The 27143-nt window shown below is 43.3% G+C and overlaps 2 protein-coding genes across 2 annotated transcripts in view; both read left to right on the top strand.

Annotated features, from left to right (window-relative positions):
* Positions 1-19832, top strand: part of entpd3 (ectonucleoside triphosphate diphosphohydrolase 3) — a 79073-nt gene extending 59241 nt beyond the window's left edge. Inside the window, exons 8-10 of the mRNA XM_028817945.2 lie at positions 2815-2925; positions 14178-14315; positions 18176-19832. Coding sequence (XP_028673778.1) covers positions 2815-2925; positions 14178-14315; positions 18176-18397 — 471 coding nt within the window. The 3' untranslated portion in view covers positions 18398-19832. The remainder of the gene's footprint in view (positions 1-2814; positions 2926-14177; positions 14316-18175) is intronic.
* Positions 1-27143, top strand: part of rpl14 (ribosomal protein L14) — a 67792-nt gene that overhangs the window by 21453 nt on the left and 19196 nt on the right. The gene's annotated exons all lie outside the window — the stretch shown is intronic.

Genomic DNA, 27143 nt, shown 5'->3' with positions numbered 1-27143 from the left:
ACATACCACATGTTGAAAGTGTACCATTTTAAGAAAAGAATTAGTTCGTTTTGAATTGGACGGCAGCAACACGTCACAAAAGAGTTTGGCCAGGGCCGCGTTTACCACTGGGTAGCCAGTGTTGTACATGAACGAATTCAAAAGAGTGCCTTCATTGAACAAGCTCATTTTTCTAAGAACGGTGAACTTAATGTAACTTATTTACAAGTGAAGAACTTGACCGTGTGCGCGTTCAGTTTTAGGTGACATTCTAGATCAGGTTTAGGTCCAGATTAAACATTTTTGCCTTATCCTGTAATATAGGGGTGGAGCCGACTCTGAATACAGTATTCGGATAAGCACAATAGTGGATTTTTACAAATATTTATTTTGTACAACTTTTTTTTCCTTTTATTTGTATTTGGAAAAAATAACATCAAATCAAATCGGTGCTGTCTGTGTCTGCCTGCTTGTGTTTAACGTGCACCCGTGCTGACATGAGCACACGGTGAAGCTTCGCTTTGCGAGGCCATTTTATATTTTTCCCCGTTGGACATGCAATATGTGATGCGAATTTTGACCGGCAGCGTAACAGGTATGTTCACCTACACGCTGGATGCACAGTCACCATTTGTGTTACACGGTTGGAAACAGAGCGGAAATTTATATGGATACTTGTATCTATTTAATTTCATTTTTGACCGGGATAATATTAGCATATATTTGGTTAGCTTCCCGCATAATGACTTCCCGTGAAAAGCACTATACAGAGCTTGATTTATTGATTGACTGCAGTGAAGCCACGAGTAAAGCAATTCATTGTTGTAGACATTCCATTCCATGTCTGATATAAAAAATGGCAGTCATTACATCCTAAAGTCAAGTAATGTTTTTTTTTTTGCCATTGTGTTTTCTGTGCAAGACACTATACAAATATTTGACTAATTCAAGTAAAAGGCACTATATTATATGAAAGGCACTATATTATAGATAGATAGAACTTTACTTCTTCTTATGTGATATCATTTACTGTTAAATTCTGCTCCGTACTTCTAAAAGTTTTATTTTTATATTGTATTGAGTATTTGTTCTGTTCTGTGTATTGTATTGTATTGACCCCCTTCTTTTGACACCCACTGCACGCCCAACCTACCTGGAAAGGGGTCTCTCTTTGAACTGCCTTTCCTAAGGTTTCTTCCATTTTTTCCCTACAAGGTTTTTTTTTTTTGGGAGTTTTTCCTTGTCTTCTTAGAGAGTCAAGGCTGGGGGGGCTGTCAAGAGGCAGGGCCTGTTAAAGCCCATTGCGGCACTTCTTGTGTGATTTTGGGCTATACAGAAATAAATTGTATTGTATTGTATTGTTCTTGTCACCAGGTGGAAATTTGGCATTTTACTGAAGCTCTTCACATAAATAAATACATAAATAAGTAGAAAAGTAAATAAACAAATACACACACACTGGTCTGAACACACACCAGAATGACTATAAAGCAAGAAATTCAAAAAATAGAAAAGTTCTGACTTTGCTGCCACAGTCACAGTGAGACATTATGCAGTGGTATTTCTATTGGTAGAAAGAAGCCCCCATCACAGTTCTTGACTCACTTCTGCTCAATCATTTGTTCGCTGAAAGTCCTCTCTGTTGGTGTGTCAGAGAGACAGGACGTGCAGCGTTGTTCATAATGGCACTCAGTTTTGTCTTCATACGACCTCCAGGGGGTCCAGAGTGTGTCCTATAACTGAGCCTGCCCTTTTAGTTAGCTCGTTAATTCAATGGGCTATTACCAGCCCAACACACCACTGTGTATAAAATCTCACTGACCATCAGAAGAGTTGTAGAAGATGTGATGGATGTCACCTCCCACATTAATGGAACGCCGCATCCTAAGTTAAGAGTCTGTTCTGCCCTTTCTTGTATAGTTCCTCTGTATTCTGAGACCAGTTCAACCTGTCATTAATGTGGACCCCCCAAGTACTTGTAGGAGTGGACCACCTCTATATCCACTCCTTGGGTAGGCTCGTTGGTGCAGTGAAAGTCAATTAGCAGTTCTTTGGTTTTGCTGATGTTAAGATGCAGACAATTCTCAAAGTTCTCCCTCTGACTCCTCTCCTCTGTCTCATCCCCCTTATCAGTGTACCCCATAAGTGCAGAATCATTTAGGCATTTCTGTAAGTGACCTGACCTGCTGTTCTATTTCTAGTCAGAGGTGTACAGAGTGACGAGCAGAAAGGATTGTTTTCTGAAGTGCTCCAGTGTTGCTCACACAGTCCTTGAGTCTCACAAACGGTGGTCTGCCCAACTGACAGTCCATCATCCAGGACACCACAGGCTCATCCACCTGCATATCTCAGAGTTCACCCCTTAACATGTATTGAAGTGAAATAAGTATTTACCATACCGTAGATGTTATTCTCAGTAAATGGTGCTATATAAGGTTGAGATGTCTTGATATATTAAAGCAGAATAAACATTTATTACACCAGAGAAGCTATTCTCTGTGAAAGGTGCTATGTACAGTAAATTTAAGACTGACTGACTGAATGGCAAGCCAATGTGTTAAATATCACCTTGCTGTCAGTGCCATCATGGCCGGTGTGACAATCCGGTTGTTTTTAAAGTGAAAGGGCGTGGCACCCTATGGTCGACAGTAACCCAGACAGCACCCCCGTAAGCCTCTGCACTCCACGGCCCCACAGACGTCTTAAGTGCAGATGCTCTTCCACGTGTGTAATTGAAGATGCTGACAAATAACTGAATGAGTGTAATTACAGCTTTACGGATCCAAATGATGACTGGCACTGAAACTGGAATGTTGTTGCTGTCTGCCATTTCAGGCCTTTTCTGGGTTTTACTACACAGCAGAAGCTTTGGGTCTCAGCGGCTCCTTCTCCCTCGACACCTTCAATTCCAGCACCTGGTCCTTCTGTGCTCAGGAATGGCAAACGGTGAGTTTGTTTTCTGTCCATTTGTGTCAGCATGGGCCGCAAAGGCATGGAATGTGCTCGGTAATCCTGTGGTGTTATGCATGAGGTTGGCGTGCCCACATTCTCGTTATGGCTTTGCCGGGTCACTGCGGTGAGTCGCCCCAGACTGGAAATGACTGTTTTCAGGTAGAGGTGATGTTTTACCTCAGGTAGCTAAACAAGACTAAATATAGCTTGACGGGCTCCCTCAGCCAAATTCGTATTTCTCTGTCTCTGTCATCGTTTTATTTTTAGCTGTTTACAAGATTTGCAGGTATGACTCTAAAAAAAGAGGTAAGACGCATCACTCCCTGTAATAAAATACATGAATGACTTTGCTAAATTGTTAACAAGGTGACTCCAGCCTTGGGTTTCCTGCACAATTATAGGGTGGTGACACTTACGTGACAAAATACAAATTATGACAAGACAATGCAATTCAGAAAAAAAGAAGACAAACAAACGTGAAGTATGTTGATTTCTGTCACAGTGTGCCATGTAGCACAATGGCAAGAAGGCCAGAGTCCTGCAGCGGCCCAGTCAAAGCCCCTATGCCAATCCAAATTAGAATTCATAGCACCATTCAAAAAGTCAAGCCAAAATTATTTATAAAAACACATTTAAAAACAACAGAAGTTATACTAATGTGCTATTCAAAGGAACCTTTTAGACCACCGTAAAGCAAATAATTACAGTGGGGAAAATAAGTATTGAACACGTTAACGTTTTTCTCAGTAAATACAGTCGTATGAAAAAGTTTGGGAACCCCTCTTAATTCTTTGAATTTTTGTTTCTCATTGGCTGAGCTTTCAAAGTAGCAACTTCCTTTTAATATCTGACATGCCTTATGGAAACAGTAGGATTTCAGCAGTGACATTAAGTTTATTGGATTAACAGAAAATATGCAATATGCATCATAACAAAATTAGACAGGTGCATAAATGTGGGCACCCCAAAAGAGATATGACATCAATACTTAGTTGAGCCTCTAGATGCTGTTCTCCTATAGCCTTTGATGAGTGTCTGATTCTGGATGGAGGTATTGTTGACCATTCTTCATACAAAATCTCTCCAGTTCAGTTACATTGCGTGGACAGCCTGCTTCAAATCATCCCATAGATTTTCGATGATATTCAAGTCAGGGGACTGTGACGGCCATTCCAGAACATTGTACTTCTCCCTCTGCATGAATGCCTTTGTAGATTTCCAACTGTGTTTTGGGTCATTGTCTTGTTGGAATATCCAACCCCTGCGTAACTTCAACTTTGTGACTGATGCTTGAACATTATCCTGAACAATTTGTTGATATTGGGTTGAATTCATCTGACACTTGACTTTAACAAGGGCCCCAGTCCCTGAACTAGCCACACAGCCCCACAGCATGATGGAACCTCCACCAAATTTGACAGTAGGTAGCAGGTGTTTTTCTTGGAATGCTGTGTTCTTCTTCCGCCATGCAAATCGCTTTTTGTTTTGACCAAATAACTCAATTTATGTCTCATCAGTCCAAAGCACTTTGTCCCAAAATGAATCTGGCTTGTCTAAATGAGCATTTGAGTACAACAAGCGACTCTGTTTGTGGCGTGAGTGCAGAAAGGGCTTCTTTCTCATCACCCCGCCATACAGATGTTCTTTGTGCAAATTGCGCTGAATTGTAGAACGATGTACAGATACACCATCTGCAGCAAGATGTTCTTGCAGGTCTTTGGAGGTGATCTGTGGGTTGTCTGTAACCATTCTCACAATCCTGCTCATATGCCGCTCCTGTATTTTTCTTGGCCTGCCAGACCTGCTGGGTTTAACAGCAACTGTGCCTGTGGCCTTCCATTTCCTGATTCCATTCCTTACAGTTACAGAAACTGACAGTTTAAACCTCTGAGATGGCTTTTTGTAGCCTTCCCCTAAACCAGGAGACTCAACAATCTTTGTTATCAGATCTTTGGAGAGTTGCTTTGAGGATCCCATGCTGTCACTCTTCAGATGAGAGTCAAAGGGAAGGAAGCACAACTTGTAATTGACCACCTTAAATACCTTTTTATCTCATGATTGGACACACCTGTCTATGAAGTTCAAGGCTTAATGAGCTCATCACACCAAGCAATCAGCATTGAGCAGTGACAGGCATTCAACTCAGCACAATGACAAGGGGACCCACATTTGTGCACAGCCAGTTTTTCACATTTGATTTAATTTCATACAACTAAATACTGCATCACTAAAAATCTTTGTTCGGAAAACACCGCAGTACTCAGATGTTACTAGGAAATGAAAGACGTGCCACTGTTATCTTTTTTGTTGACAGGAGAGTCAATTATTACGCAGGCTGAGAGGGGTTCCCAAACTTTTTCATATGACTGTATATTTCTAATGGGGCTCTTGACATGAACTTTTCACCAGACTGTCGGTAACATCTCAAGTAATCCACACATACAAATAAATCAAAACAAATAAGTCCATAAATGAAGTTATGTGTAATAAAGTGGAATGACCCAGGGAACACGTACTGAACACGCTTACTGAAATATATTTCATACTTAGTAGAAAATCCTTTGCTGGTGATGACCGCTTCAAGACATCTTCTCTATGGAGAAACGAGTCGCATACATTGTTCAGCTGTTATTTTTGCCCATTCTTCAACACCAACTGTCTTCAAATCTGGAAGGCCTCTTCTGTGAACTCTGACCTTCAGTTCTTTCCATAGATTTTCAATTGGATTCAAATCAGGCGATTGACTGGGCCATTCTAGCAGCTTCTTGATTTTCTTTATTCTGTGAAAACAATTGAGAGTTTCCTTGGTTGTGTGTTTGGGATCCTTGTCTTGCTGCAATGTCCAGCATCCTGGTAGATGGCAGCAGAATCTTATCAAGAATGTCCCGCTACATTTCTCCATTCATCCTTCCTTCAATTCTATGAAGTCTGCCAGTACCATATGTGGGGAAAAACAGCCCCCCACCATGATGTTCCCACCTCCAAACTTCACTGTTGGTGTTTTTGGGTTGAAGTGCAGTGCCATTTCTCCTCCAGTGACATCCAAAGAGTTCCATTTTGCGTTCCGCTGACTAGACTCTATCCTCCCCGTATTTCATTGATTTGTCTAAATGTTGTGCAGCAAACTTTAAACGAGCTTCAATGTGCTTTTTCCTCGTAGTGGAGTCTTGCATGGTAAGCGTTGTGCATAGAGGCCATGGCAGTGGAGTACATTAATTATTGTGTTCCTTGAAACAACTGGACCTGCTAATTCCAGGTCTTTGTGAAGCTCTCCGCCAGTAGTCCTTGGCTCTTCTGATTATTCTTTTGACTCCTCTGTTAGAAATCTTGCAAGGAGCAGCTGGTCATGGCCAGTTTATGGTGAAATGATGTTCTTCCCACTTTCGAATTAACGGTGCTCACTGGAACATTCAGAAGTTTAGAGATACGTCTGTCACCAATGCTATCAGTGTGTTTGGCCACAATAAGGTTGTGAAGGTCTTGAGAGAGCTCTGTGCTTTTACCCATCAGGAGATGCTTCTTGTGTGACACCTTGGGAATGAGAAACCTTTTTATAGGCCGTCATTTAGGACTAAAGCAGCTGATATTCATTTGCACTGATAGATAGATAGATAGATAGATAGATAGATAGATAGATAGATAGATAGATAGATAGATAGATAGATAGATAGATAGATAGATACTTTATTAATCCCAAGGGGAAATTCACATTATAAGGGGGCTATCAGGACCAACAGATGTCAGCTACTTTGTTGGCTTTCCAGGCCTTTTTGCACCTCCTTTTCTTTTTGTGTTCACTACGTATTCCCTGTGTCATTCCACTTTATTACACATAACTTCATTTATGGACTTATTTGTTTTTATCTCTGTGTATGTGTGGATTATGTGGGTGGTTACCGACAGTCTGGTGTAAATTTCATGTCAATAGCCCCATTAGAAATTACAGAAGCCGAGAGAGGACATGCAATATTGTTTTTTTTTTTTTTTATTGTCTCCTCGAGATAATGGACTAATTTTATCGAGATCTCGAGAAAACAAACTTTGCTTTTGTTTATTATTTTCTAAACTAAGGCATAAACATATTTCAGCCTGCGTCAGCCCTTGATTGAACAAAAATGTGACGCGCTGATCAATACAGTTCTGCTCTTCTGCCATTTCATACAGGACGCGACTTCCATCCATCCATCCATCCATCCAGCCTCTTCCACTTATCCGAGGTCGGGTCGCGGGGGCAGCAGCTTGAGCAGAGATGCTCAGACTTCCCTCTCCCTGGCCACTTCTTCTAGCTCTTCCGGGAGAATCCCGAGGCGTTCCCAGGCCAGCCGTGAGACATAGTCCCTCCAGCGTGTCCTGGGTCTTCCCCGGGGCCTCCTCCCGGTTGGACGTGCCCGGAACACCTAACCAGGGAGGCGTCCAGGAGGCATCCTGATCAGATGCCCGAGCCGCCTCATCTGACTCCTCTCGATGCGGAGGAGCAGCGACTCTACTCTGAGCCCCACCCGGATGACTGAGCTTCTCACCCTATCTTTAAGGGAGAGCCCAGACACCCTGCGGAGGAAACTCATTTCAGCCGCTTGTATTCGCGATCTCGTTCTTTCGGTCACTACCCATAGCTCATGACCATAGGTGAGGGTAGGAACATAGATCGACTGGTAAATTGAGAGCTTTGCCTTGCGGCTCAGCTCCTTTTTCACCACGACAGACCGATGCAGAGCCCTCATCACTGCGGATGCCGCACCGATCTGCCTGTCGATCTCACGCTCCATTCTTCCCTCACTCGTGAACAAGACCCCGAGATACTTGAACTCCTCCACTTGAGGCAGGATCTTGCTCCCAACCCTGAGAGGGCACTCCACCCTTTTCCGGCTGAGGACCATGGTCTCGGATTTGGAGGTGCTGATTCCCATCCCAGCCGCTTCACACTCAGCTGCGAACCGATCCAGAGAGAGCTGAAGATCACGGCCTGATGAAGCAAACAGGACAACATCATCTGCAAAAAGCAGTGACCTAATCCTGAGTCCACCAAACCGGACCCCCTCAACACCCTGGCTGCGCCTAGAAATTCTGTCCATAAAAGTTATGAACAGAATCGGTGACAATGGGCAGCCCTGGTGGAGTCCAACTCTCACCAGAAACGGGTTCGACTTACTGCCAGCAATGCGGACCAAGCTCTGACACCGGTTGTACAGGGACCGAACAGCCCTTATCAGGGGGTCCAGTACTCCATACTCCCGGAGCACCCCCCACATGATTCCCCGAGGAACACGGTCGAACGCCTTTTCCAAGTCCATAAAACACATGTAGACTGGTTGGGCGAACTCCCATGCACCCTCCAGGACCCTTCTAAGGGTGTAAACATTAGATACAATTATTTCATAATTTCGAGAAAACAAGATCTTTTGTTTTCTCGAGATCTCGATAAAATTAATCCGTTATCTCAAGGAAACAATTTTAAAAAAATAACAATATTGCACGTCCTCTCTCTGCTACCATAAGAAATGTATTTACTGAGAAAAACGTTGACATGTTCAATACTTATTTTCCACTCAGTATATAAAACAGTTTGTAATGACTATTTCATTTCCATCTGCCGACCTTACCCACAGTGAAGGATGGAAGAGAAAAAATGAGTTTTTAACCGAGTCTTAAAAACCTCAACAGAAGGCGAAGATCTGATGTGGAATGACAGACTATTCCAAAGCTTAGGAGTAACAAATGAAAAAGCCCTGTCACCCCGTAGACTTCAGCCGTGATCTTGGAACTGCATGGAGTAGTTGAGCAGATGATCTCAAAGCCTTCGTACCTGAGAGGGGATGAAGGAGAGTGCAGATGTATTTTGGGGCAAAGCCATGCCAGGCCTTAAAAACACACAATAAGTTTTTAAAATCAATCTGAAATATCACTGGTAACCAGGGGAGAGAGACCTGTACAGAGGAGATAGGCTCTCTTTTTCTATTGCTGGATAGAAAAGTCAGATGCCCATACTGCACACCATGGAGCAGATCTGTCTGGACGAATGGGCCAAAGGACAGCTGGTAAATACTGTGACAAGAAAATGTAGGTAAGACCTGAGAGGGTCTGGTTGGACTGCAGAACCCGAGACCGTCAATAGTCATGAGGCTAGGCAATGAGGACACAGGACAAGCAAGAGGTGGTGCAAAGTGGGCATAGTGCTTTTATTCGTGTAAACAGTGTGGTCTTTCAATAAATAAGTTCAAAAATAATCCAATCAAAACAGCGGAGAATAAAAAAAAAAATCATAGATAACCCAAATAAATCCATAACATCCAGGGCTCTGCAAGTGGGAGTAAAATCAGCAATAAATAAATTCCTCCTCTAAAACCATCAATAAAACTCCACAGACATCAGAATCCTTCGACTCCCATCTGCCCAGCATATCTTTTCTCCTTCCATATCCCACAAATCACCTTTAGGGTCTTGTAGTCGGGTAGCTGTGGTCCTACGCACTGACCCTCATTGCGGAGGCCTCCTTTGGCGACAATTAGAACCCGACTCCCTCATTCCTGCTGCCTCCGTCCACATCCTCCCGTAGTACTCGATCACTCACCGTTCTTCCATGTTGCTCAGCATGAGCGGCCTGCCCTTGGAACTGCACGTTCCTCTCATTGCTGACCACTTAGTCTCCTCTCCACCACATTGGCTCTCACTCCTGATTCTGTCTCTACCTTCTCTTTCAATCTGATCGCCCCCATCACTATCCTGCTCAAATTCCTTTAAAGCAGATAGGGATACGGGTGGGCTGATTACAGTCCCCAGAGCGCTAATGAGGCAATCATCTGAATCTCACATGGATATACAGCCACCCGATCTCCCCATCAACACTGTGAAGCTGCTTTGTGGCGCTACCATGCATGCCTGTGGCCCTCCAGACCCTGAACTTATAGGTCTTTATTTTAAAAGAACTTGCTCTGTCCTGGACCAATCTCCCTACAAACCCTTTTCGAATGACCTGCTTTTTGATTAACTGGTCATAAGATGTGATCTGATCTTCATCTAAGTCACAAGTACTGACAAACACAATATGCTTAGTCTAATTAGACATGTCATTATGGAACATACCCATCAAACCTTCATCGTGTGCTGTGGAAAAAGAAAGTGAACACTTAGGTTTAATAACTGGCTGAACCTTTTTGGCATCCATGACCTCAAACAAGCACTTCAGATCAGACCTGCACAACGTTCAGGAGGAATTTTGGACTATTCTTCCTTACAGAACTGCTTCAGCTGCGCCAATATTCAAGGGATGTCTTCTGTGTATGGGTCTCTTTAGGTCATTCCTATTTGCTTACGGTCTGAGCTCTGACATTAAAAATAAATAAATAAATAAATAAAAATTCATTACATTTATATAGCACTTTTTCTCAGTACTCAAAGTGCTATCCACACAGGGAGGAACCGGGATGCAAACCCATAATCTTCCACAGTCTCTTTACTGCAAAGCAGCAGCACTACCACTGCGCCACCTGTGAGGACAATGTCGATGTCATTGCCCTGCTGCATCTCCCAGCCTCGACTGAGCTTTAGCCACCCTGACATTATCCTGTAGGATACCTTGGTAAACTTGATGATGGCAAGGTGTCCAGGCCCAAAAGGCAGCAAAGTAGCCCCAAATCAGGATGGACCCTCCTGCATACTTCACCATTGGAATGATGTTTTCATATTGGGATGTGGTGCCCTTTTTACGCCAGATGTACTGCTGCATATTCTTCCCGCACAGTTCCACCTTAGTCATTTTCCACGGTAGTAGTGTTGTGGAGCATCAAGGTGGTCTTTGGCAATGCTTTTTTTTTGGAGAGTAGCATCTTCATTCTTGCTGTCCTGACATGGACACTGTGCCTGTTTGATATTTTGTGCATAGCAGACTGATGGACAGAGATGTTCACCTGTTCCAATGATTCCATCAAGCCTTTAGTTGTTTCTTTAGGGTTCTTTTTTACCTGACTCTGAACAACAATCGCTGTTGAGCCTTTCAAGTCATCTTGGTTTGGCATCCACATCAAGGGAGAGTAGTCCTAGTACTAAATCATCTCCATTTATTCACAGTTTGTCTAACTGTGGACTGATGGATATCTAAACTCTTTGAAATTACTTTGCAACACTTTCCATCTACATGGAAATCAACAATTCTTTTATTGTACATCTTCCGAGATCTCATTTTAGAGAGGCTTGCTTCACATCAGCAGATGTCAAAATGTTTGACTCTTATTTATTGGTCAAAGTACCTCTAAGCCACACCTCCAGTCTAATTTGATTGGCTGGACTCCAGGTTTGCTGACTCTGGACTCCAGTTAGCTTCTGTCGAAGTAAACAGCCTGGGGGTTTGCAGACTTTTTTTTTTTTCTGTTTCCATGATGGATTACACAAGAACAACGCACCATGTTGTGCGTTATTAGTTAAACCGTATTGTGTTTGTTCATTATTGTAATTTAGATGAAGATCAGACTGTATTTGAAGTAAACTTAATAAATAAATTATGATAATTTCCAAAGGGTTCCCATCACTTATCTTGCCACTGTAAAGGACTATGAAAAACAGGACACTGTGGCCTGATGAAACCAAGACTGAACTTCACTTCTGGAGGAAACGAGGGCACCGCTCATCTCCCATACGATAGTATTTCAACGCTGAAGCAGGGTGGTGGCAGCATCAGGGACTGGGAGACCAGAGAGGGCTGAGGGGCAGCTCAATGGAGTAAAGTCCAGACATACCCTTAATGAAGACCTCCTCAGAGAGCTCTGGTCCTCAGACTATCCAACAGGAAAAAGCAAAGACAACACCTGTAAATAACTGTCCACTGTCCACTGGTGGACTTTCTCAAACCCAAACTGAGTTTGAGATTGTTATATTTCAGCCAGCATTCCTCAGACTTGGTCGATGGGACACAACACTTGTAAATAACTGTCCAAAAGTACCTCTAAGCCACACCTCCAATCTCATTTGATTGGCTGGACTGCAGGTTTGCTGACTGCAGACTCCAGTTAGCTTCTGTCGAAGTCCTCAGCCTGGGGGTTTGCAGACTTTTTCTAACCGACACCTTGAAAGGTTGAATGATGGATTCCACAAGAACAATGCACCACGTTATGCGTTGTTAGTTAAATGGGATTGTGTTTGTTCATTATTGTAATTTAGATGAAGATCAGACTGCATTTGAAGTCAACTTTATACATAAATGTGGTAATTTCCAAAGGGTTCCTATAAATTTTCTTGCCACCGTAAAGGACTATGAAAAACAGAGCTTCACATCAGCAGATACTTCTTGTGGATAGCAGACTCAAAATGTCCGAGTCTTTATTTATTAGAACATTAGAACAATCTGGATGTGAACAGGCCATTCAGCCCAACAAAGGTTGCTGTTCCTATCCACTTACGTCTTGTACATTAACATCAAGTTGAGCTTTGAAGGCCCTTAAAGTCCTATTGTCCACCACACTACTTGGTCACTTATTCCAAGTGTCTGCGGTTCTCTCTGTAAAGAAAAACTTCCTAATGTTTGTGTGAAATTTCTTGTTAACAAATTTCCAACTGTGCCCCCGTGTTCTTGATGAATTCATTTTAAAGTCACCATCTCAATCCACTGGACTAATTCCTTTCATAATTTTAAACATTTCAGCCAGATCTCCTTTAAAGGCTCAGCTCTTGTATTAATCTTCTCTCATAACTCATCCACTGTGGCCCTGCAATCAGTCTAGTTGCACTTCTCTGGACATTTTCTAGTACTGCTATGTCCTTTTTGTAGCCTGAAGACCAAAATTGCACACAGGACCCCAGATGAGGCTTCACCAGTTCATTATTTTTTTTTTTTGGTCCACGTGTCTCTAAACCAAACCTCCAGCCTCATGTCATTAGTTGGACTCCAGATGCTTTTGTTGAAGTCTGGGGTTTCACAAACATTTTCCAGACTACACTGCAGTCCATCCAAACTACTAAGTTTTTTGTTGCAGACGTTAGTCTCCGTTTTCGCTTTTGTCCACAATAACCCATTGTTTAATGGAGAATTCTGAAAATGCGCTCCAGAGCCACTTACTTCTGCAGCATCCACGCCGTGTCACTGAATAAAGTAAAATGAAATGTGCCAAATACACACCATCCATCCATCCATCCATCCATCCCTCCAACATTTTTCTGTCACTTATTTGGATCTCAGTCATGGGGGCGTGACTTTCCATGTCGGCTCCATGCTCCCTTCTTGCTTATGGGAGCCTCTTGAACCCGAACTGTCGATAGTCATGAACCGAGAAGAGCCGGGCAAAAGAGAACACACACAGTCAGCGCTGGGTAGGTGCAAACGTGTTCAGTGCTTCTATTTAAAATAAGTCAAAACAGGGCAGTGCTCTATCCATTAAATAGTCAATAAATAAATAATCCATTAAAGCAGGAGTTTATGGAGTTTAAACAGTTCAATAAATAATCCATTAAAATGAGGTTAAAATCACAGACTCAAATCTGTTCTTTAAAAACTCACAAGCCCAGGTGCAGTCTTCTAAAACCGACGTCTCCTCTGCTTGTCCTGCAGAAACGGAGATGCCCATCTGACAGGTGGAGCCCACCTTCTTTACAGGTTCGGGTCTCTGCTGTCCCATGGGCTCCCAGCAGGGCGCAGCACCATGTCTCGCTCCTTCATCTCCTGCTGCCACTCCTCGGCCTTACGTGGAAGCCCCCTTTGAGCATCAGGTCACTCTAGCTACTCCATAAAAAATGTTTGGTTGGATTGATCCTCTTCAGCCCCCCGAGCGTTGGCCCTACTCTCCCCCTAAGGGCTCTCCTCCCAGCTGCCTGCGCCCTGGCGTCTCCTGATCCTGCCTTACTTTGTCCTCCTTTTCTTTTAACCTCTGTCTCTGATTGCGCTCTCACTTTCATCTCTTTCTGTTTCACCGTCTATCTCTCTCAGCCGTGCAGGCTCCTCTTATGTCGGCCTGATTGGGCACTCTGCCCACTCCGAGGTCGTGAAGGTGGCACCTGACTGATCCGCTGGCTTTTGCATGTCAATGCACAATCAGCATTCAACCCCGGAGCAGCACCGTCATGCGCACATCAGCACCCACTCTGAACTTGCACGCTCTCGGGACGGTGATTATTTATTTAAAACTAGTCCTACGCCACGGACCACTCATCACAGGGGGCAGCAGTCTAAGCAATGATAGGACATCATCTCACACACACACATGCAGAGACAATCAGCAGATGGCATAAGAAGCTGTTATTGAAGATGTGCTGTTTTGTTTCAGCTTAAAGCCAAACATTCAACAATGAAAGAAGGCTATCTGCGTTCCTACTGCTTCTCAGCAAATTACATCTACAACCTTCTAGTCCACGGGTACAAATTCAACTCGCTTACCTGGCCACTCATCAGCTTCCAAAGAGAGGTGAGTCTTTGTCTTTTCTCGACTCCTAGATTGCTTTAGTCCATGTTTTTCTTTGCTCCAACCAATCTCTTAAAATTTCTCCACAGGCTTTACTCAACTTCCTGCAAGTAATAATAATAATAATTAATAATTCTTTACATTTATATAGCGTTTTTCTCGCTACTCAAAGTGGGACCCACTTCAACCACCACTAATGTGCAGCACCCTTCTAGGTGATGTGATGGTAGCCATTTTGCACCACAAATGAACTGTTAGGTGGTGAAGTGGTGAAAGAGAGAGCCAATTACAGATAGGGGATGACTAGGGGACCAGAATAACTAGGCCATGGTGGAGAATTTTGCCAGGACATTGGGATACCCCCTTCTTTTTACAAAGGATGCCCAGGGATCTTTAATGACCACAGAGAGTCAGGACTCATCCAAAGAATGGTGCCATTTTGTGGTACGCTCACCACACATTAGCTGTTAGGTGGTGAAGCCAATTGGAGACGGGGGATGATTAAGGGGCCAGAATGACTAGGACATGATGGAGAATTTTGCCAGGACATTGGGATACCCCCTTCTTTTTACAAAGGACGCCCAGGGATATTTAATGACCACAGAGAGTCAGGACCTCAGTTTTATGTCTCATCCAAAGTATGGTGCCATTTTGTGGTACACTAACCACACGTTGGCTGTTAGGTGGTGAAGCCAATTGGAGACAGGGGATGATTAGGGGGCCAGAATGACCAAACTGTGGTGGGCTTCAGAGAACACCCTACTCCTTTTGAAAGATAACCACAGAGAGTCAGGTCCACAGTGCTCCAGATGAAGCCTCACCAGTTTGTTACTTTTTATTTATTGGTCAAAGTGTCACTAAACCACACCTCCAGCCTCATTTCATTGGTTGGACTACAGGTTTGCTAAATCCCGACTCCAGTTAGCTTTGGTTGAAGTATGGGAGTTCACAAACATTTTCCAGGCTACAGTGCAGCCCCGGTTGGCACAGTGGGTAGTGCTGCTGCCTTGCAGTTAGGAGACCTGGGTTCCTCCCTGCGTGGAGTTTGCATGTTCTCCCAGAGTCTGCGTGGGTTTCCTCCAGGTGCTCCGGTTTCTTCCCACAGTCCAAAGACATGCAGGTCAGGTGCATTGGCAATTGTAAATTGTCCCTAGTGTGTTCCTAGTGTGTGTGCGCGTGTGTGTGTGTGTGCATGTGTGTGTGTGTGCGTGTGTGTGTGCACATGCGCCTTACGGTGGGCTGGCGCCCTGCCTGGGGCTTGTTTCCTGCCTTGCTCCCTGTGTTGGCTGGGATTGGCTCCAGCAGACCCCCGTGACCCTATAGTTAGGATATAGTGGGTTGGATAATGGATGAATGGACAGTGCACCCCATCCACACTACTAAGTTTTCGTTGCAGACATTACTCTCCGTTTTTGGCTTATGTCCACAATAACCCAGCATTTTCAACCCCAGAAAAGTGGAGAATTTACCCTTAAACCAAAGAATGTCGTCATTATTATGTGATGCTAACATGTTTGGATGAACAGGCTAGAAACCCCAAAAATGTATTTTGTAAGCGGTGGAGATTGTAAAGAATTTTCGTTTCGGAATCATCAGTAGAATAGATGGGTACGCTACCAGAATCAATTTAAGGAACTTGTCATAAACTTTTTTTCATGGTACAAGAATTGAACTAGAATCATAGCCATGAAACATGGGCCCAAACCTATTTGTTTCCCCCCAAAACACTTTTTCACTGGTTTGCATACAAGCACTAATGCTCTGCCAGCCCAGAAAAAGAATTTTTAATTTTGATTAAGGACTGGGAGACGTGAGCCAATTGTAGCCAGAAATGTGCTGAGCTCAAAACCAGTGAAGAGCAACAAGGCCAAAACACAGAGCCCATGACACAGAGGAGGGAATGGTGTCTAATACTTGCTGTTTTCTCATAGGGTGGCACAGAGGGACCCATTGTCACCTATAATATGCCCAACTAACCTCTACCCATTTACATGATGATATTATTTATCTGAATTTTCAGAAAGTGTTTGATGAGGTGCCACATCAGAGGTTGAGAATCAAACTAAAAGAAGTGTGAGTTCAGGGAGTGGTGTGTAGGTGGGTGCAGAATTGGCTCAGGCATAGGAAGCAGAGAGTGATGGTGTGAGGACCTTCATCAGAAATGGGTGCTATTAGGAGTGGTGTCAAGCAGGGGGCAGTGCTGTGGCCACTGCTATTTTTAATAAATAGAAATGATTTGGATAGGAATGTACAGTAAATAACAAGCTGGTAAAGTGGGCAGATGATACCAAGATAGGTGGATTAGCAGATAATCGGGAATCTATTGAATCATCACAGAGGAACTTGGACAGCAGACATGCTTGGGCAGATTAAATTTAATGTCAGTAAATGTAAAGTATTACACATAGGAAGGAAAAATATGGAGTTTAAATACACAGTGGGAGGTCAGAAAATCAAAAGTCTACCTTTAGGAGTTGTGGTAGACTCATCGGTTCACCGACAAAAGCGCGATAGACATATGAGCGCCGACAAAACCGCGACGGACAAATGAGTGCCGACAAAATCGCTAACTGGTTTTCCAATAAATGTGCGCCGACAAATGCAGTCAGAAGAAATCAATTGAATAATACTATCAAGACGTCTTGCTGCAATTCTTCCTACATATGCAGGGCGTGATCTTAAGGACTATCTGCGTGCCGTGTCTCATAATATTGACTTCTAAAATAAACATTATTATATATGCTTTAAACTAGTCGGCGCGATTTTGTCAGCGCGATTTTGACGCCGCGTTTTAATCGGCGCTATTTTGTCGGCGCTCATATGTCTATCGCGCAAATGTCGGGTCACTAGACTCATCACTATCAACTGCCTGAATCTCGACGTTTCACTCCTCCCTGACTCCGATTAACTTTCTTGTAGGGAAAGTATTGTAATCGTCCAAAAATTTCGACCTCGAGATTTTGATGAATCTCAACGTTTTACTCCTCCCTGAGTCTGATATAATTTCTCGAAAAGAAAGTATTGTAATCGTCCAAAAATTTCAACATCGAGATTTTGATGAATCTCAGCGTTTTACTCCTCCCTGAGTCTGATTTAATTTCTCATAAAGAAAGTATTGCAATCATCCAAAAATTTCGACCTCGAGATTTTGATGAATCTCAACGTTTTATTCCTCCCTGAGTCTGATTTACTTTCTCATAGGGAAAGCATTGTAATCGTCCAAAAATTCAATTTCGATATTTTGATGAAATCTCAACATTTTAGACTTCCCTGAGTCCGAAATTCCATTATTGGAATTATGTCTGTGTGTCTGTCTGTCTGTGTGTGTGTGTGTGTGTGTGTGTGTGTGTGTGTGCGTTTGTGTGTCTGTGTATGTAAACACAATAATTTCAGTATGCTTTCACTTCAGTTAACCAAATTTTGCATACAAGTATTAGGTACAAAACGTAGATTTCTATCAACTTTTGGGCAATTTCCACTAACCGGAAATGGTACTTTACCTTTTATTCATGCAGCTGCAGAGTCCGATTTATTCAACTTTACTTTTACAATAATTGTTCAATATATTATTAATTTGATTTGATTTTTTGTTGATGGTTCTTTAATGTACGTAATACAAAAATATAATAACTGCCTTGTGGTTTACTCCTCAAATATCCATCCCCATATCTGAGTATATAAGAAAGTTTAGGGGAGACCACTGCCGGTTTTTTATTTCTTGTTGTTATTTTTTATTTTATTCAACAACAACAATAACAACCTAATCTCAAGAACAACGTCTGAAAGAAACACACTTGGACTCTCTATACCTCTTTCCTGCATGGAGGAAAATCTAATTTCAAAATGTGTTCTCTTTTGTGCAGGTCAGCAAAAGCAGCATAGCCTGGTCCTTGGGCTACATGCTAAACCAGACCAACATGATCCCAGCCGAGGCCGGGCACTTCAAGCTACCCATGAGCAGCTCCGTCTTCGCCGGACTCCTCTTCACGTTCTCCTCTTTGGCCATCCTCAGTCTCTTGTTCCTCATCATATCTTTCGTACATGCGTGCGAATTCTGCGGAAGAAGTGGCATACTGGCACTTTGACCACAGAAACCCTGACACGTTTGGCATTAGCGTTGCTGGAAAGGAAAGTCGGAAAGGATTTTTGGATTGGATTGGAAACACGAGATGAGGCTTCTCGGAGGAAAACTGCAGTTCCTAACATCAAAAATGAACTTTGAAAAGTAGAAATTGAGAGAATAGTGATAGATGTACAGAATGGTCTATTTTATATGTACTTCCAAAATTAAAAGCCTTGTTAGTGTGCCTGTGCCCTGTGGACTTTTAAGAAGGACAGAGGCCTTCTTCAGGGTGTCATCCAAAGGCCATGAAAGCCATTCTGGTGACATCGGAGAAAAGACTTTTTCATAAATATCTGGCTAGAGTGTTCATGGGTTTCGATGTTGGCAGCTCCCAGCCTACCCGATGTACGTGTAGTGGGACATGTGGTGTTATTGGGTGGGGGGCACCCATTGCAGTTGTTGAAGATGAATAAATACGGCATCGTTTGGTTTTATACTTCAGCCAATGACATTTTAGACCTTGTCTAGAGAGAGGTCCGGAGGGATACCTGAATTATCCATCTTTCTTTGCCATGCTAAGGGGTGGGAGATCTTGAGGCAACGGTAACCTTAGAGTCCATAAGGTCTACCCTGCAGTTCCAGAACTCTGGGCCTATCATCTGGTGTTGAGCCTTTAAGTGGCTGGAAGCCCCTCTCATCCTGTGCTTGACACCCACCCCTGCCTAGTCCTTCAAGAAAACTCTTAAGTTGACAGCTTAACCCTCTAAGACCAGAAAAATGTAAAAATGTAGACTAAATTAATAAAACAATTCTTATTTAAGATAAACGATTACATGTAAATGACATGGAATAGAGTAATTTTGCTTGTTGCTTGCTACAGCTATTGGCATGTGTAATACAGTTAAAATATAAGTAACAAAAAAATTTATATTCTTACAACAACGACCACAGATTCTGACCTTCCTCCCTGTCTTCAAGATGATCTGCTTTTCTTTCAGATCTCATTGGGTTTTTATTTAGAATTCATGTTCTAAAGTGTCCGGAACTTTCTAATTCTTATGGAACTTTTGTCCCACCCAGGACTGAGATGGTGTAATAAATTTTTTTAATCCTTTACATGTATGATTAAAATACATTTCCTTGCCTAAGTAATACTATATGGCCAAAAGTGTGTGATGTCCCTTTAAATGACTGAGTTCTGGTTTTGCATTCTTAACGGGTGCATCAAATAAAATAAAATAAATCAAATCAAATAAAGCATATAGCCATGGAACCCCCATGGTAAACATCGGTTCATACTGCAGAGGTTAGCGATTTTAAACGTGACATTGTCACAGTCATCCACTCTCACTGGACCAGTTAAGAATCACCAGACACTCGCGTCTTTAAGATGTGAGAGAAGCTCAGATTACTGGGAAGACAACCCAGAAGGCTACAGGGAGTACATGTAGACTCCACACTGGCAGCACTCAAGAGCCAACCACTGCACCACCAAGCTATACTCTACACTGCTGGTCAAAAGTTTTACAACACCTCAGTTTTTGTTCAAATTGAATCAGCCGTAATGCAATGAATGACCTAAAATGGTGAAAAGGTAAGCAGTAAACTACAAGAGGTTTAAACTTAGTTTAGGTTAGCAAAAAACAAAAATAAAGGAAATATCAGAATATTACAAATGGGCCTTCTTTAGGGAACACCTAATACGTTACAACCTACAGATGTTCTGCAGCAGTTCAAGTAAATTAAACCTTGCAAGTTGAAGCAAAAAATTTGCACAGGTGTCCCAACTTCTGCTGATTACTTAATAATAATAATTCATTTTATTTATAGGCACCCTTCATGGCACTCAAGGACACCTCATAATTAGTCAAAAATAACATTATATAAATATGATGATAAAAGCACAGAAACCAGGGGAGTAGGCCAGTTTAAAAAGGTGAGTTTTACGTCTGGATTTGAAGCTGGGAAGTGAATCAATGTGGCGGATAACAAAGAAGAGGAGCAGCAAAGCTAAAAGATCTAAAGCCCAAGGTAGATAAACAAGCAGAGGGTGTAACAAGGAGGGCTGACTTTTAAGAAGATCTAAAAGTACCAGCGGGCATTTAAGAGTGTAACAAATCCGAAAGATATAAAGGTGCCAAGTTATCAAGAGCTTTGAATGTTAATAACAGCAATAACAACATTTATTTCCAGAGCACATTTTCATACAAATGATGTTGCTCAAAGTGCTTTACAAGATGAAGAAAGAAAAAAGAAAAATAAAAAAATAAGATTAGGCAATACTAAGTAATAAAGAATAAAGTAAGGTCCGATGGCTAGGAGGACAGATAAAAACTCCAGGGTCTGGAGGAAAAAAAAACAAAATCTGCAGGGGTTCAGAGGTCACAAGACCAGCCAGCCCCACAGAAGTCCCACTTATTAGGGAGCGCATCTCCCAGCAGTGCCCCCTTGCGGCACCCACCGACCCCAGCTGCGCTGCCAAACTACAACTCCTGGTGTTCCCTGCTGGTTCCTGAATGGGCACCTGTATGACGGGTTGCTGCTATATAGTGCCTTGGCGGAAATAGAAAGTCCCCAGCAACCTCTTCCACTTCTGCTGGGCTGTCCGTCCATCTGGTCTGGCCATCTCTCCCGGGTCTGGTCCCTCTCTCTTGCCTGGCCAGGATGTCTAACTGCCTTCCAGAAGCCTCCAGTCCAGGTAAGAAACCATCCCCTCTTCTGGATGCAATGCCAGTCCAGGCCATGTGGTATACACAGCAGGTACCGCATTAATCCACGCAGATCACAGTTCTAATAATGCTAGATTGTAAAAAGAGGACTTCCAGACCAAGAAAGTGACAGATACAGGAATTGGATCTAACTGAGAAGTACAAAGGCTAGATTTTTTTAATTAAATCAGAGATTTCAGAAACAGTAGGAAGTGTAAAGGACAAAAAACAATTTAAGCAAAACCTACCAGAAGCAGAATTAGAAATACTAGCCATACGCTGCATAATTATGTATTGATGGGTGAACACTTCCTGAAAGACACAGTTGTCCAAATGGGGTGGGTTTGAGGATTGTAATTGAATGAAAAGATGGAACTCTGGAGAGAGCAACATACAATTGTCCGTGACTGAAAACTGGTTTTGGCAGATACAGGCGTATCTTTTTGAAAGTTTTTCCCTGCGCCTTATTAATTCCATCCATCCATCCATTTTCCAACCCGCTGAATCTGAACACAGGGTCACGGGGGTCTGCTGGAGCCAATCCCAGCCAACACAGGGCACAAGGCAGGAAACAATCCTGGGCAGGGTGCCAACCCACCGCAGGATGCCTTATTAATTGTCATTGCAAAGGCCAATCTAACAGGAAATAGTCTGCGTGTAAAAGTAAAAGGCAAATTTGAATCTGATGGGATCAGGGAAATCCGGGGAATAAGGACAGTTTGTGAGGTAGGAGCTGCGATTGTTTTACACCCCAGTACATTACGGTAAATGCTGGTAACAGTCCGTCTAGTGCCTTTACAGAGACTTCTTGCTGGCATGAGGTTTCTGAGAAGCATGACAACTGAACCAATTTTAAGTTTGACTTTATGCAAAGGCATGCCAGTGGGAGTATGGGAATAACGCCGCCGGATCGCCAGTCGGCATCGTTTATGGTCGGAACTACGACGGTATGTGATCTTCTTCGAACCTCCGACTTTTGTTCTTGATTAATGAAAACATTCTTGGCAAATGCTTTCGCTCTCGCACGAATTGTTGGCTCTGTAGTGCGTGTGCCATGGTCGGCTGCTTAGTGAATTGTTGGTGGGCGGGGCTCGGTCTTGCGTGCGTCTTGCTTGCCATGGACTTAGTGAATTATATATATAGATTGTGTAGTCCACAGTCAGTTATAAGAGAGTGGACGCTAGGTGGCACTATTGTCCATCTTTTCCCAACAGACTGATGCAGGACACAAGATAAAATCACCATGAAGTTGTTTAATTTCCTTTTCTTTCTTGTACTGTGCCCAAAGCACCTCCACTACAATAAATAGGCAATAATCAATAATACTCTAATTAAACACAATATTTTCTCCTCCACTCCTCCCAGCAAATTCTGTCACACACCTCCTATATCCAGCTCGCTGGCTGGGTCTCCTCCAGTCCTCTATATAGTCCTTGACCCGGAAGTGCTTCTGTCCTTCCTTCCATGTGACTTGTCAGCAATTCCGGGTCAGATGGAGAACTGTATTTTTTCCTTCAGCCCGGAAGTACTTCTGTGCTTCCATCCCCCTGACTTCCGGGCTATGTAACCAGTAAGGAATCCCCAGTCTCCCTGTAGCATCTCCTGGCAGCACCCACGGTACCCAGCAGGGCTGTTTTAGATGTAGATAGATAGATAGATAGATAGATAGATAGATAGATAGATAGATAGATATGAAAGGCACTATATAATAAATAGATAGATAGATAGATAGATAGATAGATAGATAGATAGATAGATAGATAGATAGATAGATAGATAGATAGATAGATTCTTTATTAATCCCAAGGGGAAATTCCCATACTCCAGCAGCAGCATACTGATACAAAACAATATTAAATTAAAGAGTGATAACAATGCAGGTATAACAGACAATAACTTTGTATAATGTTAACGTTTACCCCCCCGGGTGGAATTGAAGAGTCACATAGTGCGAATGGAGGAACGATCTCCTCAGTCTGTCAGTGGAGCAGGACGGTGACAGCAGTCTGTCTCTGAAGCTGCTCCTCTGTCTGGAGATGATCCTGTTCAGTGGATGCAGTGGATTCTCCATGATTGACAGGAGTCTGCTCAGCGCCCGTCGCTCTGCCACAGATGTCAGACTGTCCAGCTCCGTGCCTAAAATAGAGCCTGCCTTCCTCACCAGTTTGTCCAGGCGTGAGGCGTCCCTCTTCTTAATGCTGCCTCCCCAGCACACCACCGCGTAGAAGAGGGCACTCGCCACAACCGTCTGATAGATCATCTGCAGCATCTTATTGCAGATGTTGAAGGATGCCAGCCTTCTAAGGAAGTATAGTCGGCTCTGTCCTTTCTTGCACAGCGCATCAGTATTGGCAGTCCAGTCCAATTTATCATCCAGCTGCACTCCCAGGTATTTATAGGTCTGTACCCCGTGCATACAGTCACCTCTGATAATCACGGGGTCCATGAGGGGCCTGGTCCTCCTAAAATCCACCACCAACTCCTTGGTTTTGCTGGTGTTCAGGTGTAGGTGGTTTGAGTCGCACCATTTAACAAAGTCCTTGATTAGGTCCCTATACTCCTCCTCCTCCTGCCCACTCCTGATGCAGCCCATGATAGCAGTGTTGCCAAACTCCAAGTCCCATAGTACCCTGCGGGCATCTGAGGCACTGGTACAATTCAGGGAAGCTGCCATCTATCGTCTTGGGGGAGGCAGTGTCCTTGATCAGTTGCCTTCCCCCATCTTTCCTTTCCATAGCCAGGTTGAACTGCCGGGCGTCTCTCACATGGTATTTCAAGGCCCTATTCTGTCCTTTAAAGTAATGGCTTTCTTCCCGCCACTTGCCCTGTCAAACCTGTGGCACAAAGTCTCCTCTTCATAGTACAAACTGAGAGCTGCTTGTGCCGACCTGCATTGTTAAACTGTGCTTGAAGATAAAAGGATGGCAAAGTGACCTGTGTTATGTGTTTACAGCTGTAGCAGCGTTTACCCAAAATTACCAAAGTTCAGCATCTCATGTTTGCAAATGGGATTCAGCAAAAGCTTGACGCATTGAAATGATTCCACAGACAAAATATCTTTGTATTAAAATCTTGAGTAAAAATTCAAAGTAAAGCAAAGATAAGTTCTTGTTAAGAAAAGTTCTGTTTAAAACTTATATATCTTGTTTCATTTCTTTACATCTGCTTATACAGTTGAACCATTTCTAAAGGTCAGAAAACTGTATGCTATCTCATTTCTATGCTGTAAATGGGTCCCAGCTAAACAACAACTGACTCAATTAACACACTGTATCTTAGTTATATCAAGAAAGTTCTGTGTCTTATTAACTTACAGGGGGTAAAGGCTATGCCATTGTCTATGACAAGTCAAGTCAAGTCAAGTCAAGTTGGGGAGCATGCACTGGTACAGTGTGTTGCCGCACCCACTACACGACGAAACAACTCGGGATCCCGGTTGGCAATAACATGTAGTGGTTGCTCTGAGGCTAGGGATCTGCACTGGCAATCGGAAGGTTGCCGGTTCGAATCCCGTAAAAATGCCAAAAGGGACTCTGCTCTGTTGGGCCCTTGAGCAATCCCCTTAACCTGCAATTGCTAAGCGCTTTGAGCAGTGAGAAAAGCGCTATATAAATGCAAAGAATTATTATTATTATTATTATGTCTATGACTATGAAAGAAAATTATATTCTATTCAAATTAAGCAAATACTAATATGAGTTAAACTCAAAGCTTTAACTTTCTAAGAATTCTCTTACAACAGCAAAGTGATTGCAAAACCAGCTGATAACCAACATAATGGTGGAAAGAAAAAGAAAAGTAGCAACATCTGCTAAGCATCAAGCACATTACAGTAAGTGATCAAGTGACGAAGAACGAGAAGGGAGAAGTGGGCAAAATATTGACAAGCAAGACACAATCCTGAATATGGAGAAACTTAGAAGGCAGGAAAACATGATGGTTGATATGCGTGCAAGGCAAAGTCCAGGATACAGAAAGAAAGAACACCCCAGAGACCGAAATGCACGACTTCCATTATACTGATCTCCTGGTTCTGTAAGAGTCTTTAGTCCAGGCCCACTGGGACACCAGTGTACCCACTACTGTTTTTTGTTGAAGCTCCTGGCTCTCTTTCTGGTGTACACTGCAAAAAATGAAATCTTAACAAGCCAGACAATCTTGAAAAGAAATAATAGATCTTGTTTTTTTTATTTTAAGAATAACTGACTTGAGTAGATTTGTATGTGTAAGATATATAATCTCATTTTTAGAAAATTTAACAAGTTAACAAGTTAAACTTTCTCACTATATTGGCAGATAATTTTGCTTGATTCTAATACCTTTTTCTTGTTTTTTATTTATTTTTTCTCATTTTTTCACACTGATTTTTTGCAGTGTAAGCCATTAGGGGGCATACTGCCACCCTAACCCCTGGACACAGACAGGCAGGACACGGGTTCACTCAACACCCGTGTTTATTTACAGTTTGTGCACACATTACCAACATCACAATATACCAAAATGCAGTCCATTCCCTTCCTTGCCGCCAGTCCATCTCCCTCCACTCTTCCTCAGGCTTTGTCCACTTTGACTTATTCAGGTCCTGGGAGTGTTCCAGATGGCTCATCACTATTACCTGGAATCACTCCCAGGTGCGCTGGAGGTCCTCTACAGAGTTCTGCAGCTCCCCCTGGCAGCCCCCACAGAACACAACAGGGCTTCACCAAACTCCAGTTCCCAACATGCCCTGCGGGAATCGCCAAGGAGGGCTGCCCTCTAGTATCCCAGGGGAGGTATTGCCTCATCAATATTCTTTCCCCTGGTCCTTCCAACTTGCTGGCATCCCGGCCAGGTAGTGGCCATGGCCGTCCATCACACTGGCCACTCACTAACTTGGCCTCCTAGGGACAATCCCGGCAAAGATACCAGTCCATGTCTGCCGTCCATCACGTCAGGCACAACCTGTGTGGACTTAATATATTCTCTCTTCGTTTATATGGTACGCTGGACCTTCTGACACATCCCAGACATGCATGTGGTAGTTTAGTTGTTGATTCTAAATTATGAATACCGTATAAAAGTCAATGATGGAACCAAAAGATGAGCTGTGGCTGTTAAACAAAGCTAAGATTTATTGCCAAAAATCAGTGCTATCTTTAGTCCAGCCCAAAACTAAATCACAGTCAAGAGGTCATAGCTCAGTGTCCTAATGGTGTTAAATAAACATGTAAATGCCCACAACAGACCACACCCTGGTGAGCCTGGTGAAACAGTCCTCCCTAAGAGACTCTCCACGCTGCCATGTCTCACAGAGGTTGCTGGCCTCCTTCTTCACGATAAAATGTGGAGCTTCCCAATATGGGAGGACCTCAAATCAGAACTGCTTCTTGTCCAGATTGACACAATAACCCTTTGGACCTGTAGTTATGAGCCCACTGGGTACCCCCTAAGGCAGTGTTTCTCACCCAAGGGTATCGCAAGTGGGTCAGGAGTTACTATCATTTACAATGGTAGTTGGTCACGGTGGGTCGAGCAGGAAGATGTGACGGATCCCCCACCCACCTTGGCGGATTGTGAAGACTGCGGGACCCCACCTTCCTTGGGTCAGGATTTGCTATCATTTGCAATGGCAGTTGACCGCAGTGGGTTGAGCAGTAGGTCTGCGATAGATTCCTCCCATCTTGGTGGGCTGTGAAGACTACAAGACCCCACCCCTTGGGATTGGGAGTTGCTATTGTTTGCAAGGGTAGTTGGTTGTGGTGGGTCGAGTGGTAATAATAATTCATTACATTTCTATAACACTTTTCAAGGTACTCAAAGTGCTTTACATAGGGAGTGGGGAGTCACTACAGCCACCGCTAATGTGCAGCATCCACCTGGATGATGTGATGGCAGCCACTTTGTGCCAGTGCGCTCACCACACATGAGCTGTTAGGTTGGGAAGGGGTGAGACAGATAGTTAGCCAATCAGAGACAGGGGATGATTAGGAGGTCAGAATGACCAGGCCGTGGTGGGCCATTTAGGCAGGACATTGCTATCACTAACAATGGTAGATTGGTCACTGTGGGCCGAGCAGTAGA

Source organism: Erpetoichthys calabaricus, chromosome 13 (genome assembly GCF_900747795.2).
Source record: "Erpetoichthys calabaricus chromosome 13, fErpCal1.3, whole genome shotgun sequence".
NCBI classification, from domain to species: domain Eukaryota; kingdom Metazoa; phylum Chordata; class Cladistia; order Polypteriformes; family Polypteridae; genus Erpetoichthys; species Erpetoichthys calabaricus.
The sequence above is the reverse complement of the archived record's forward strand: the minus strand, read 5'-3'. Positions and strand labels throughout refer to the sequence as shown.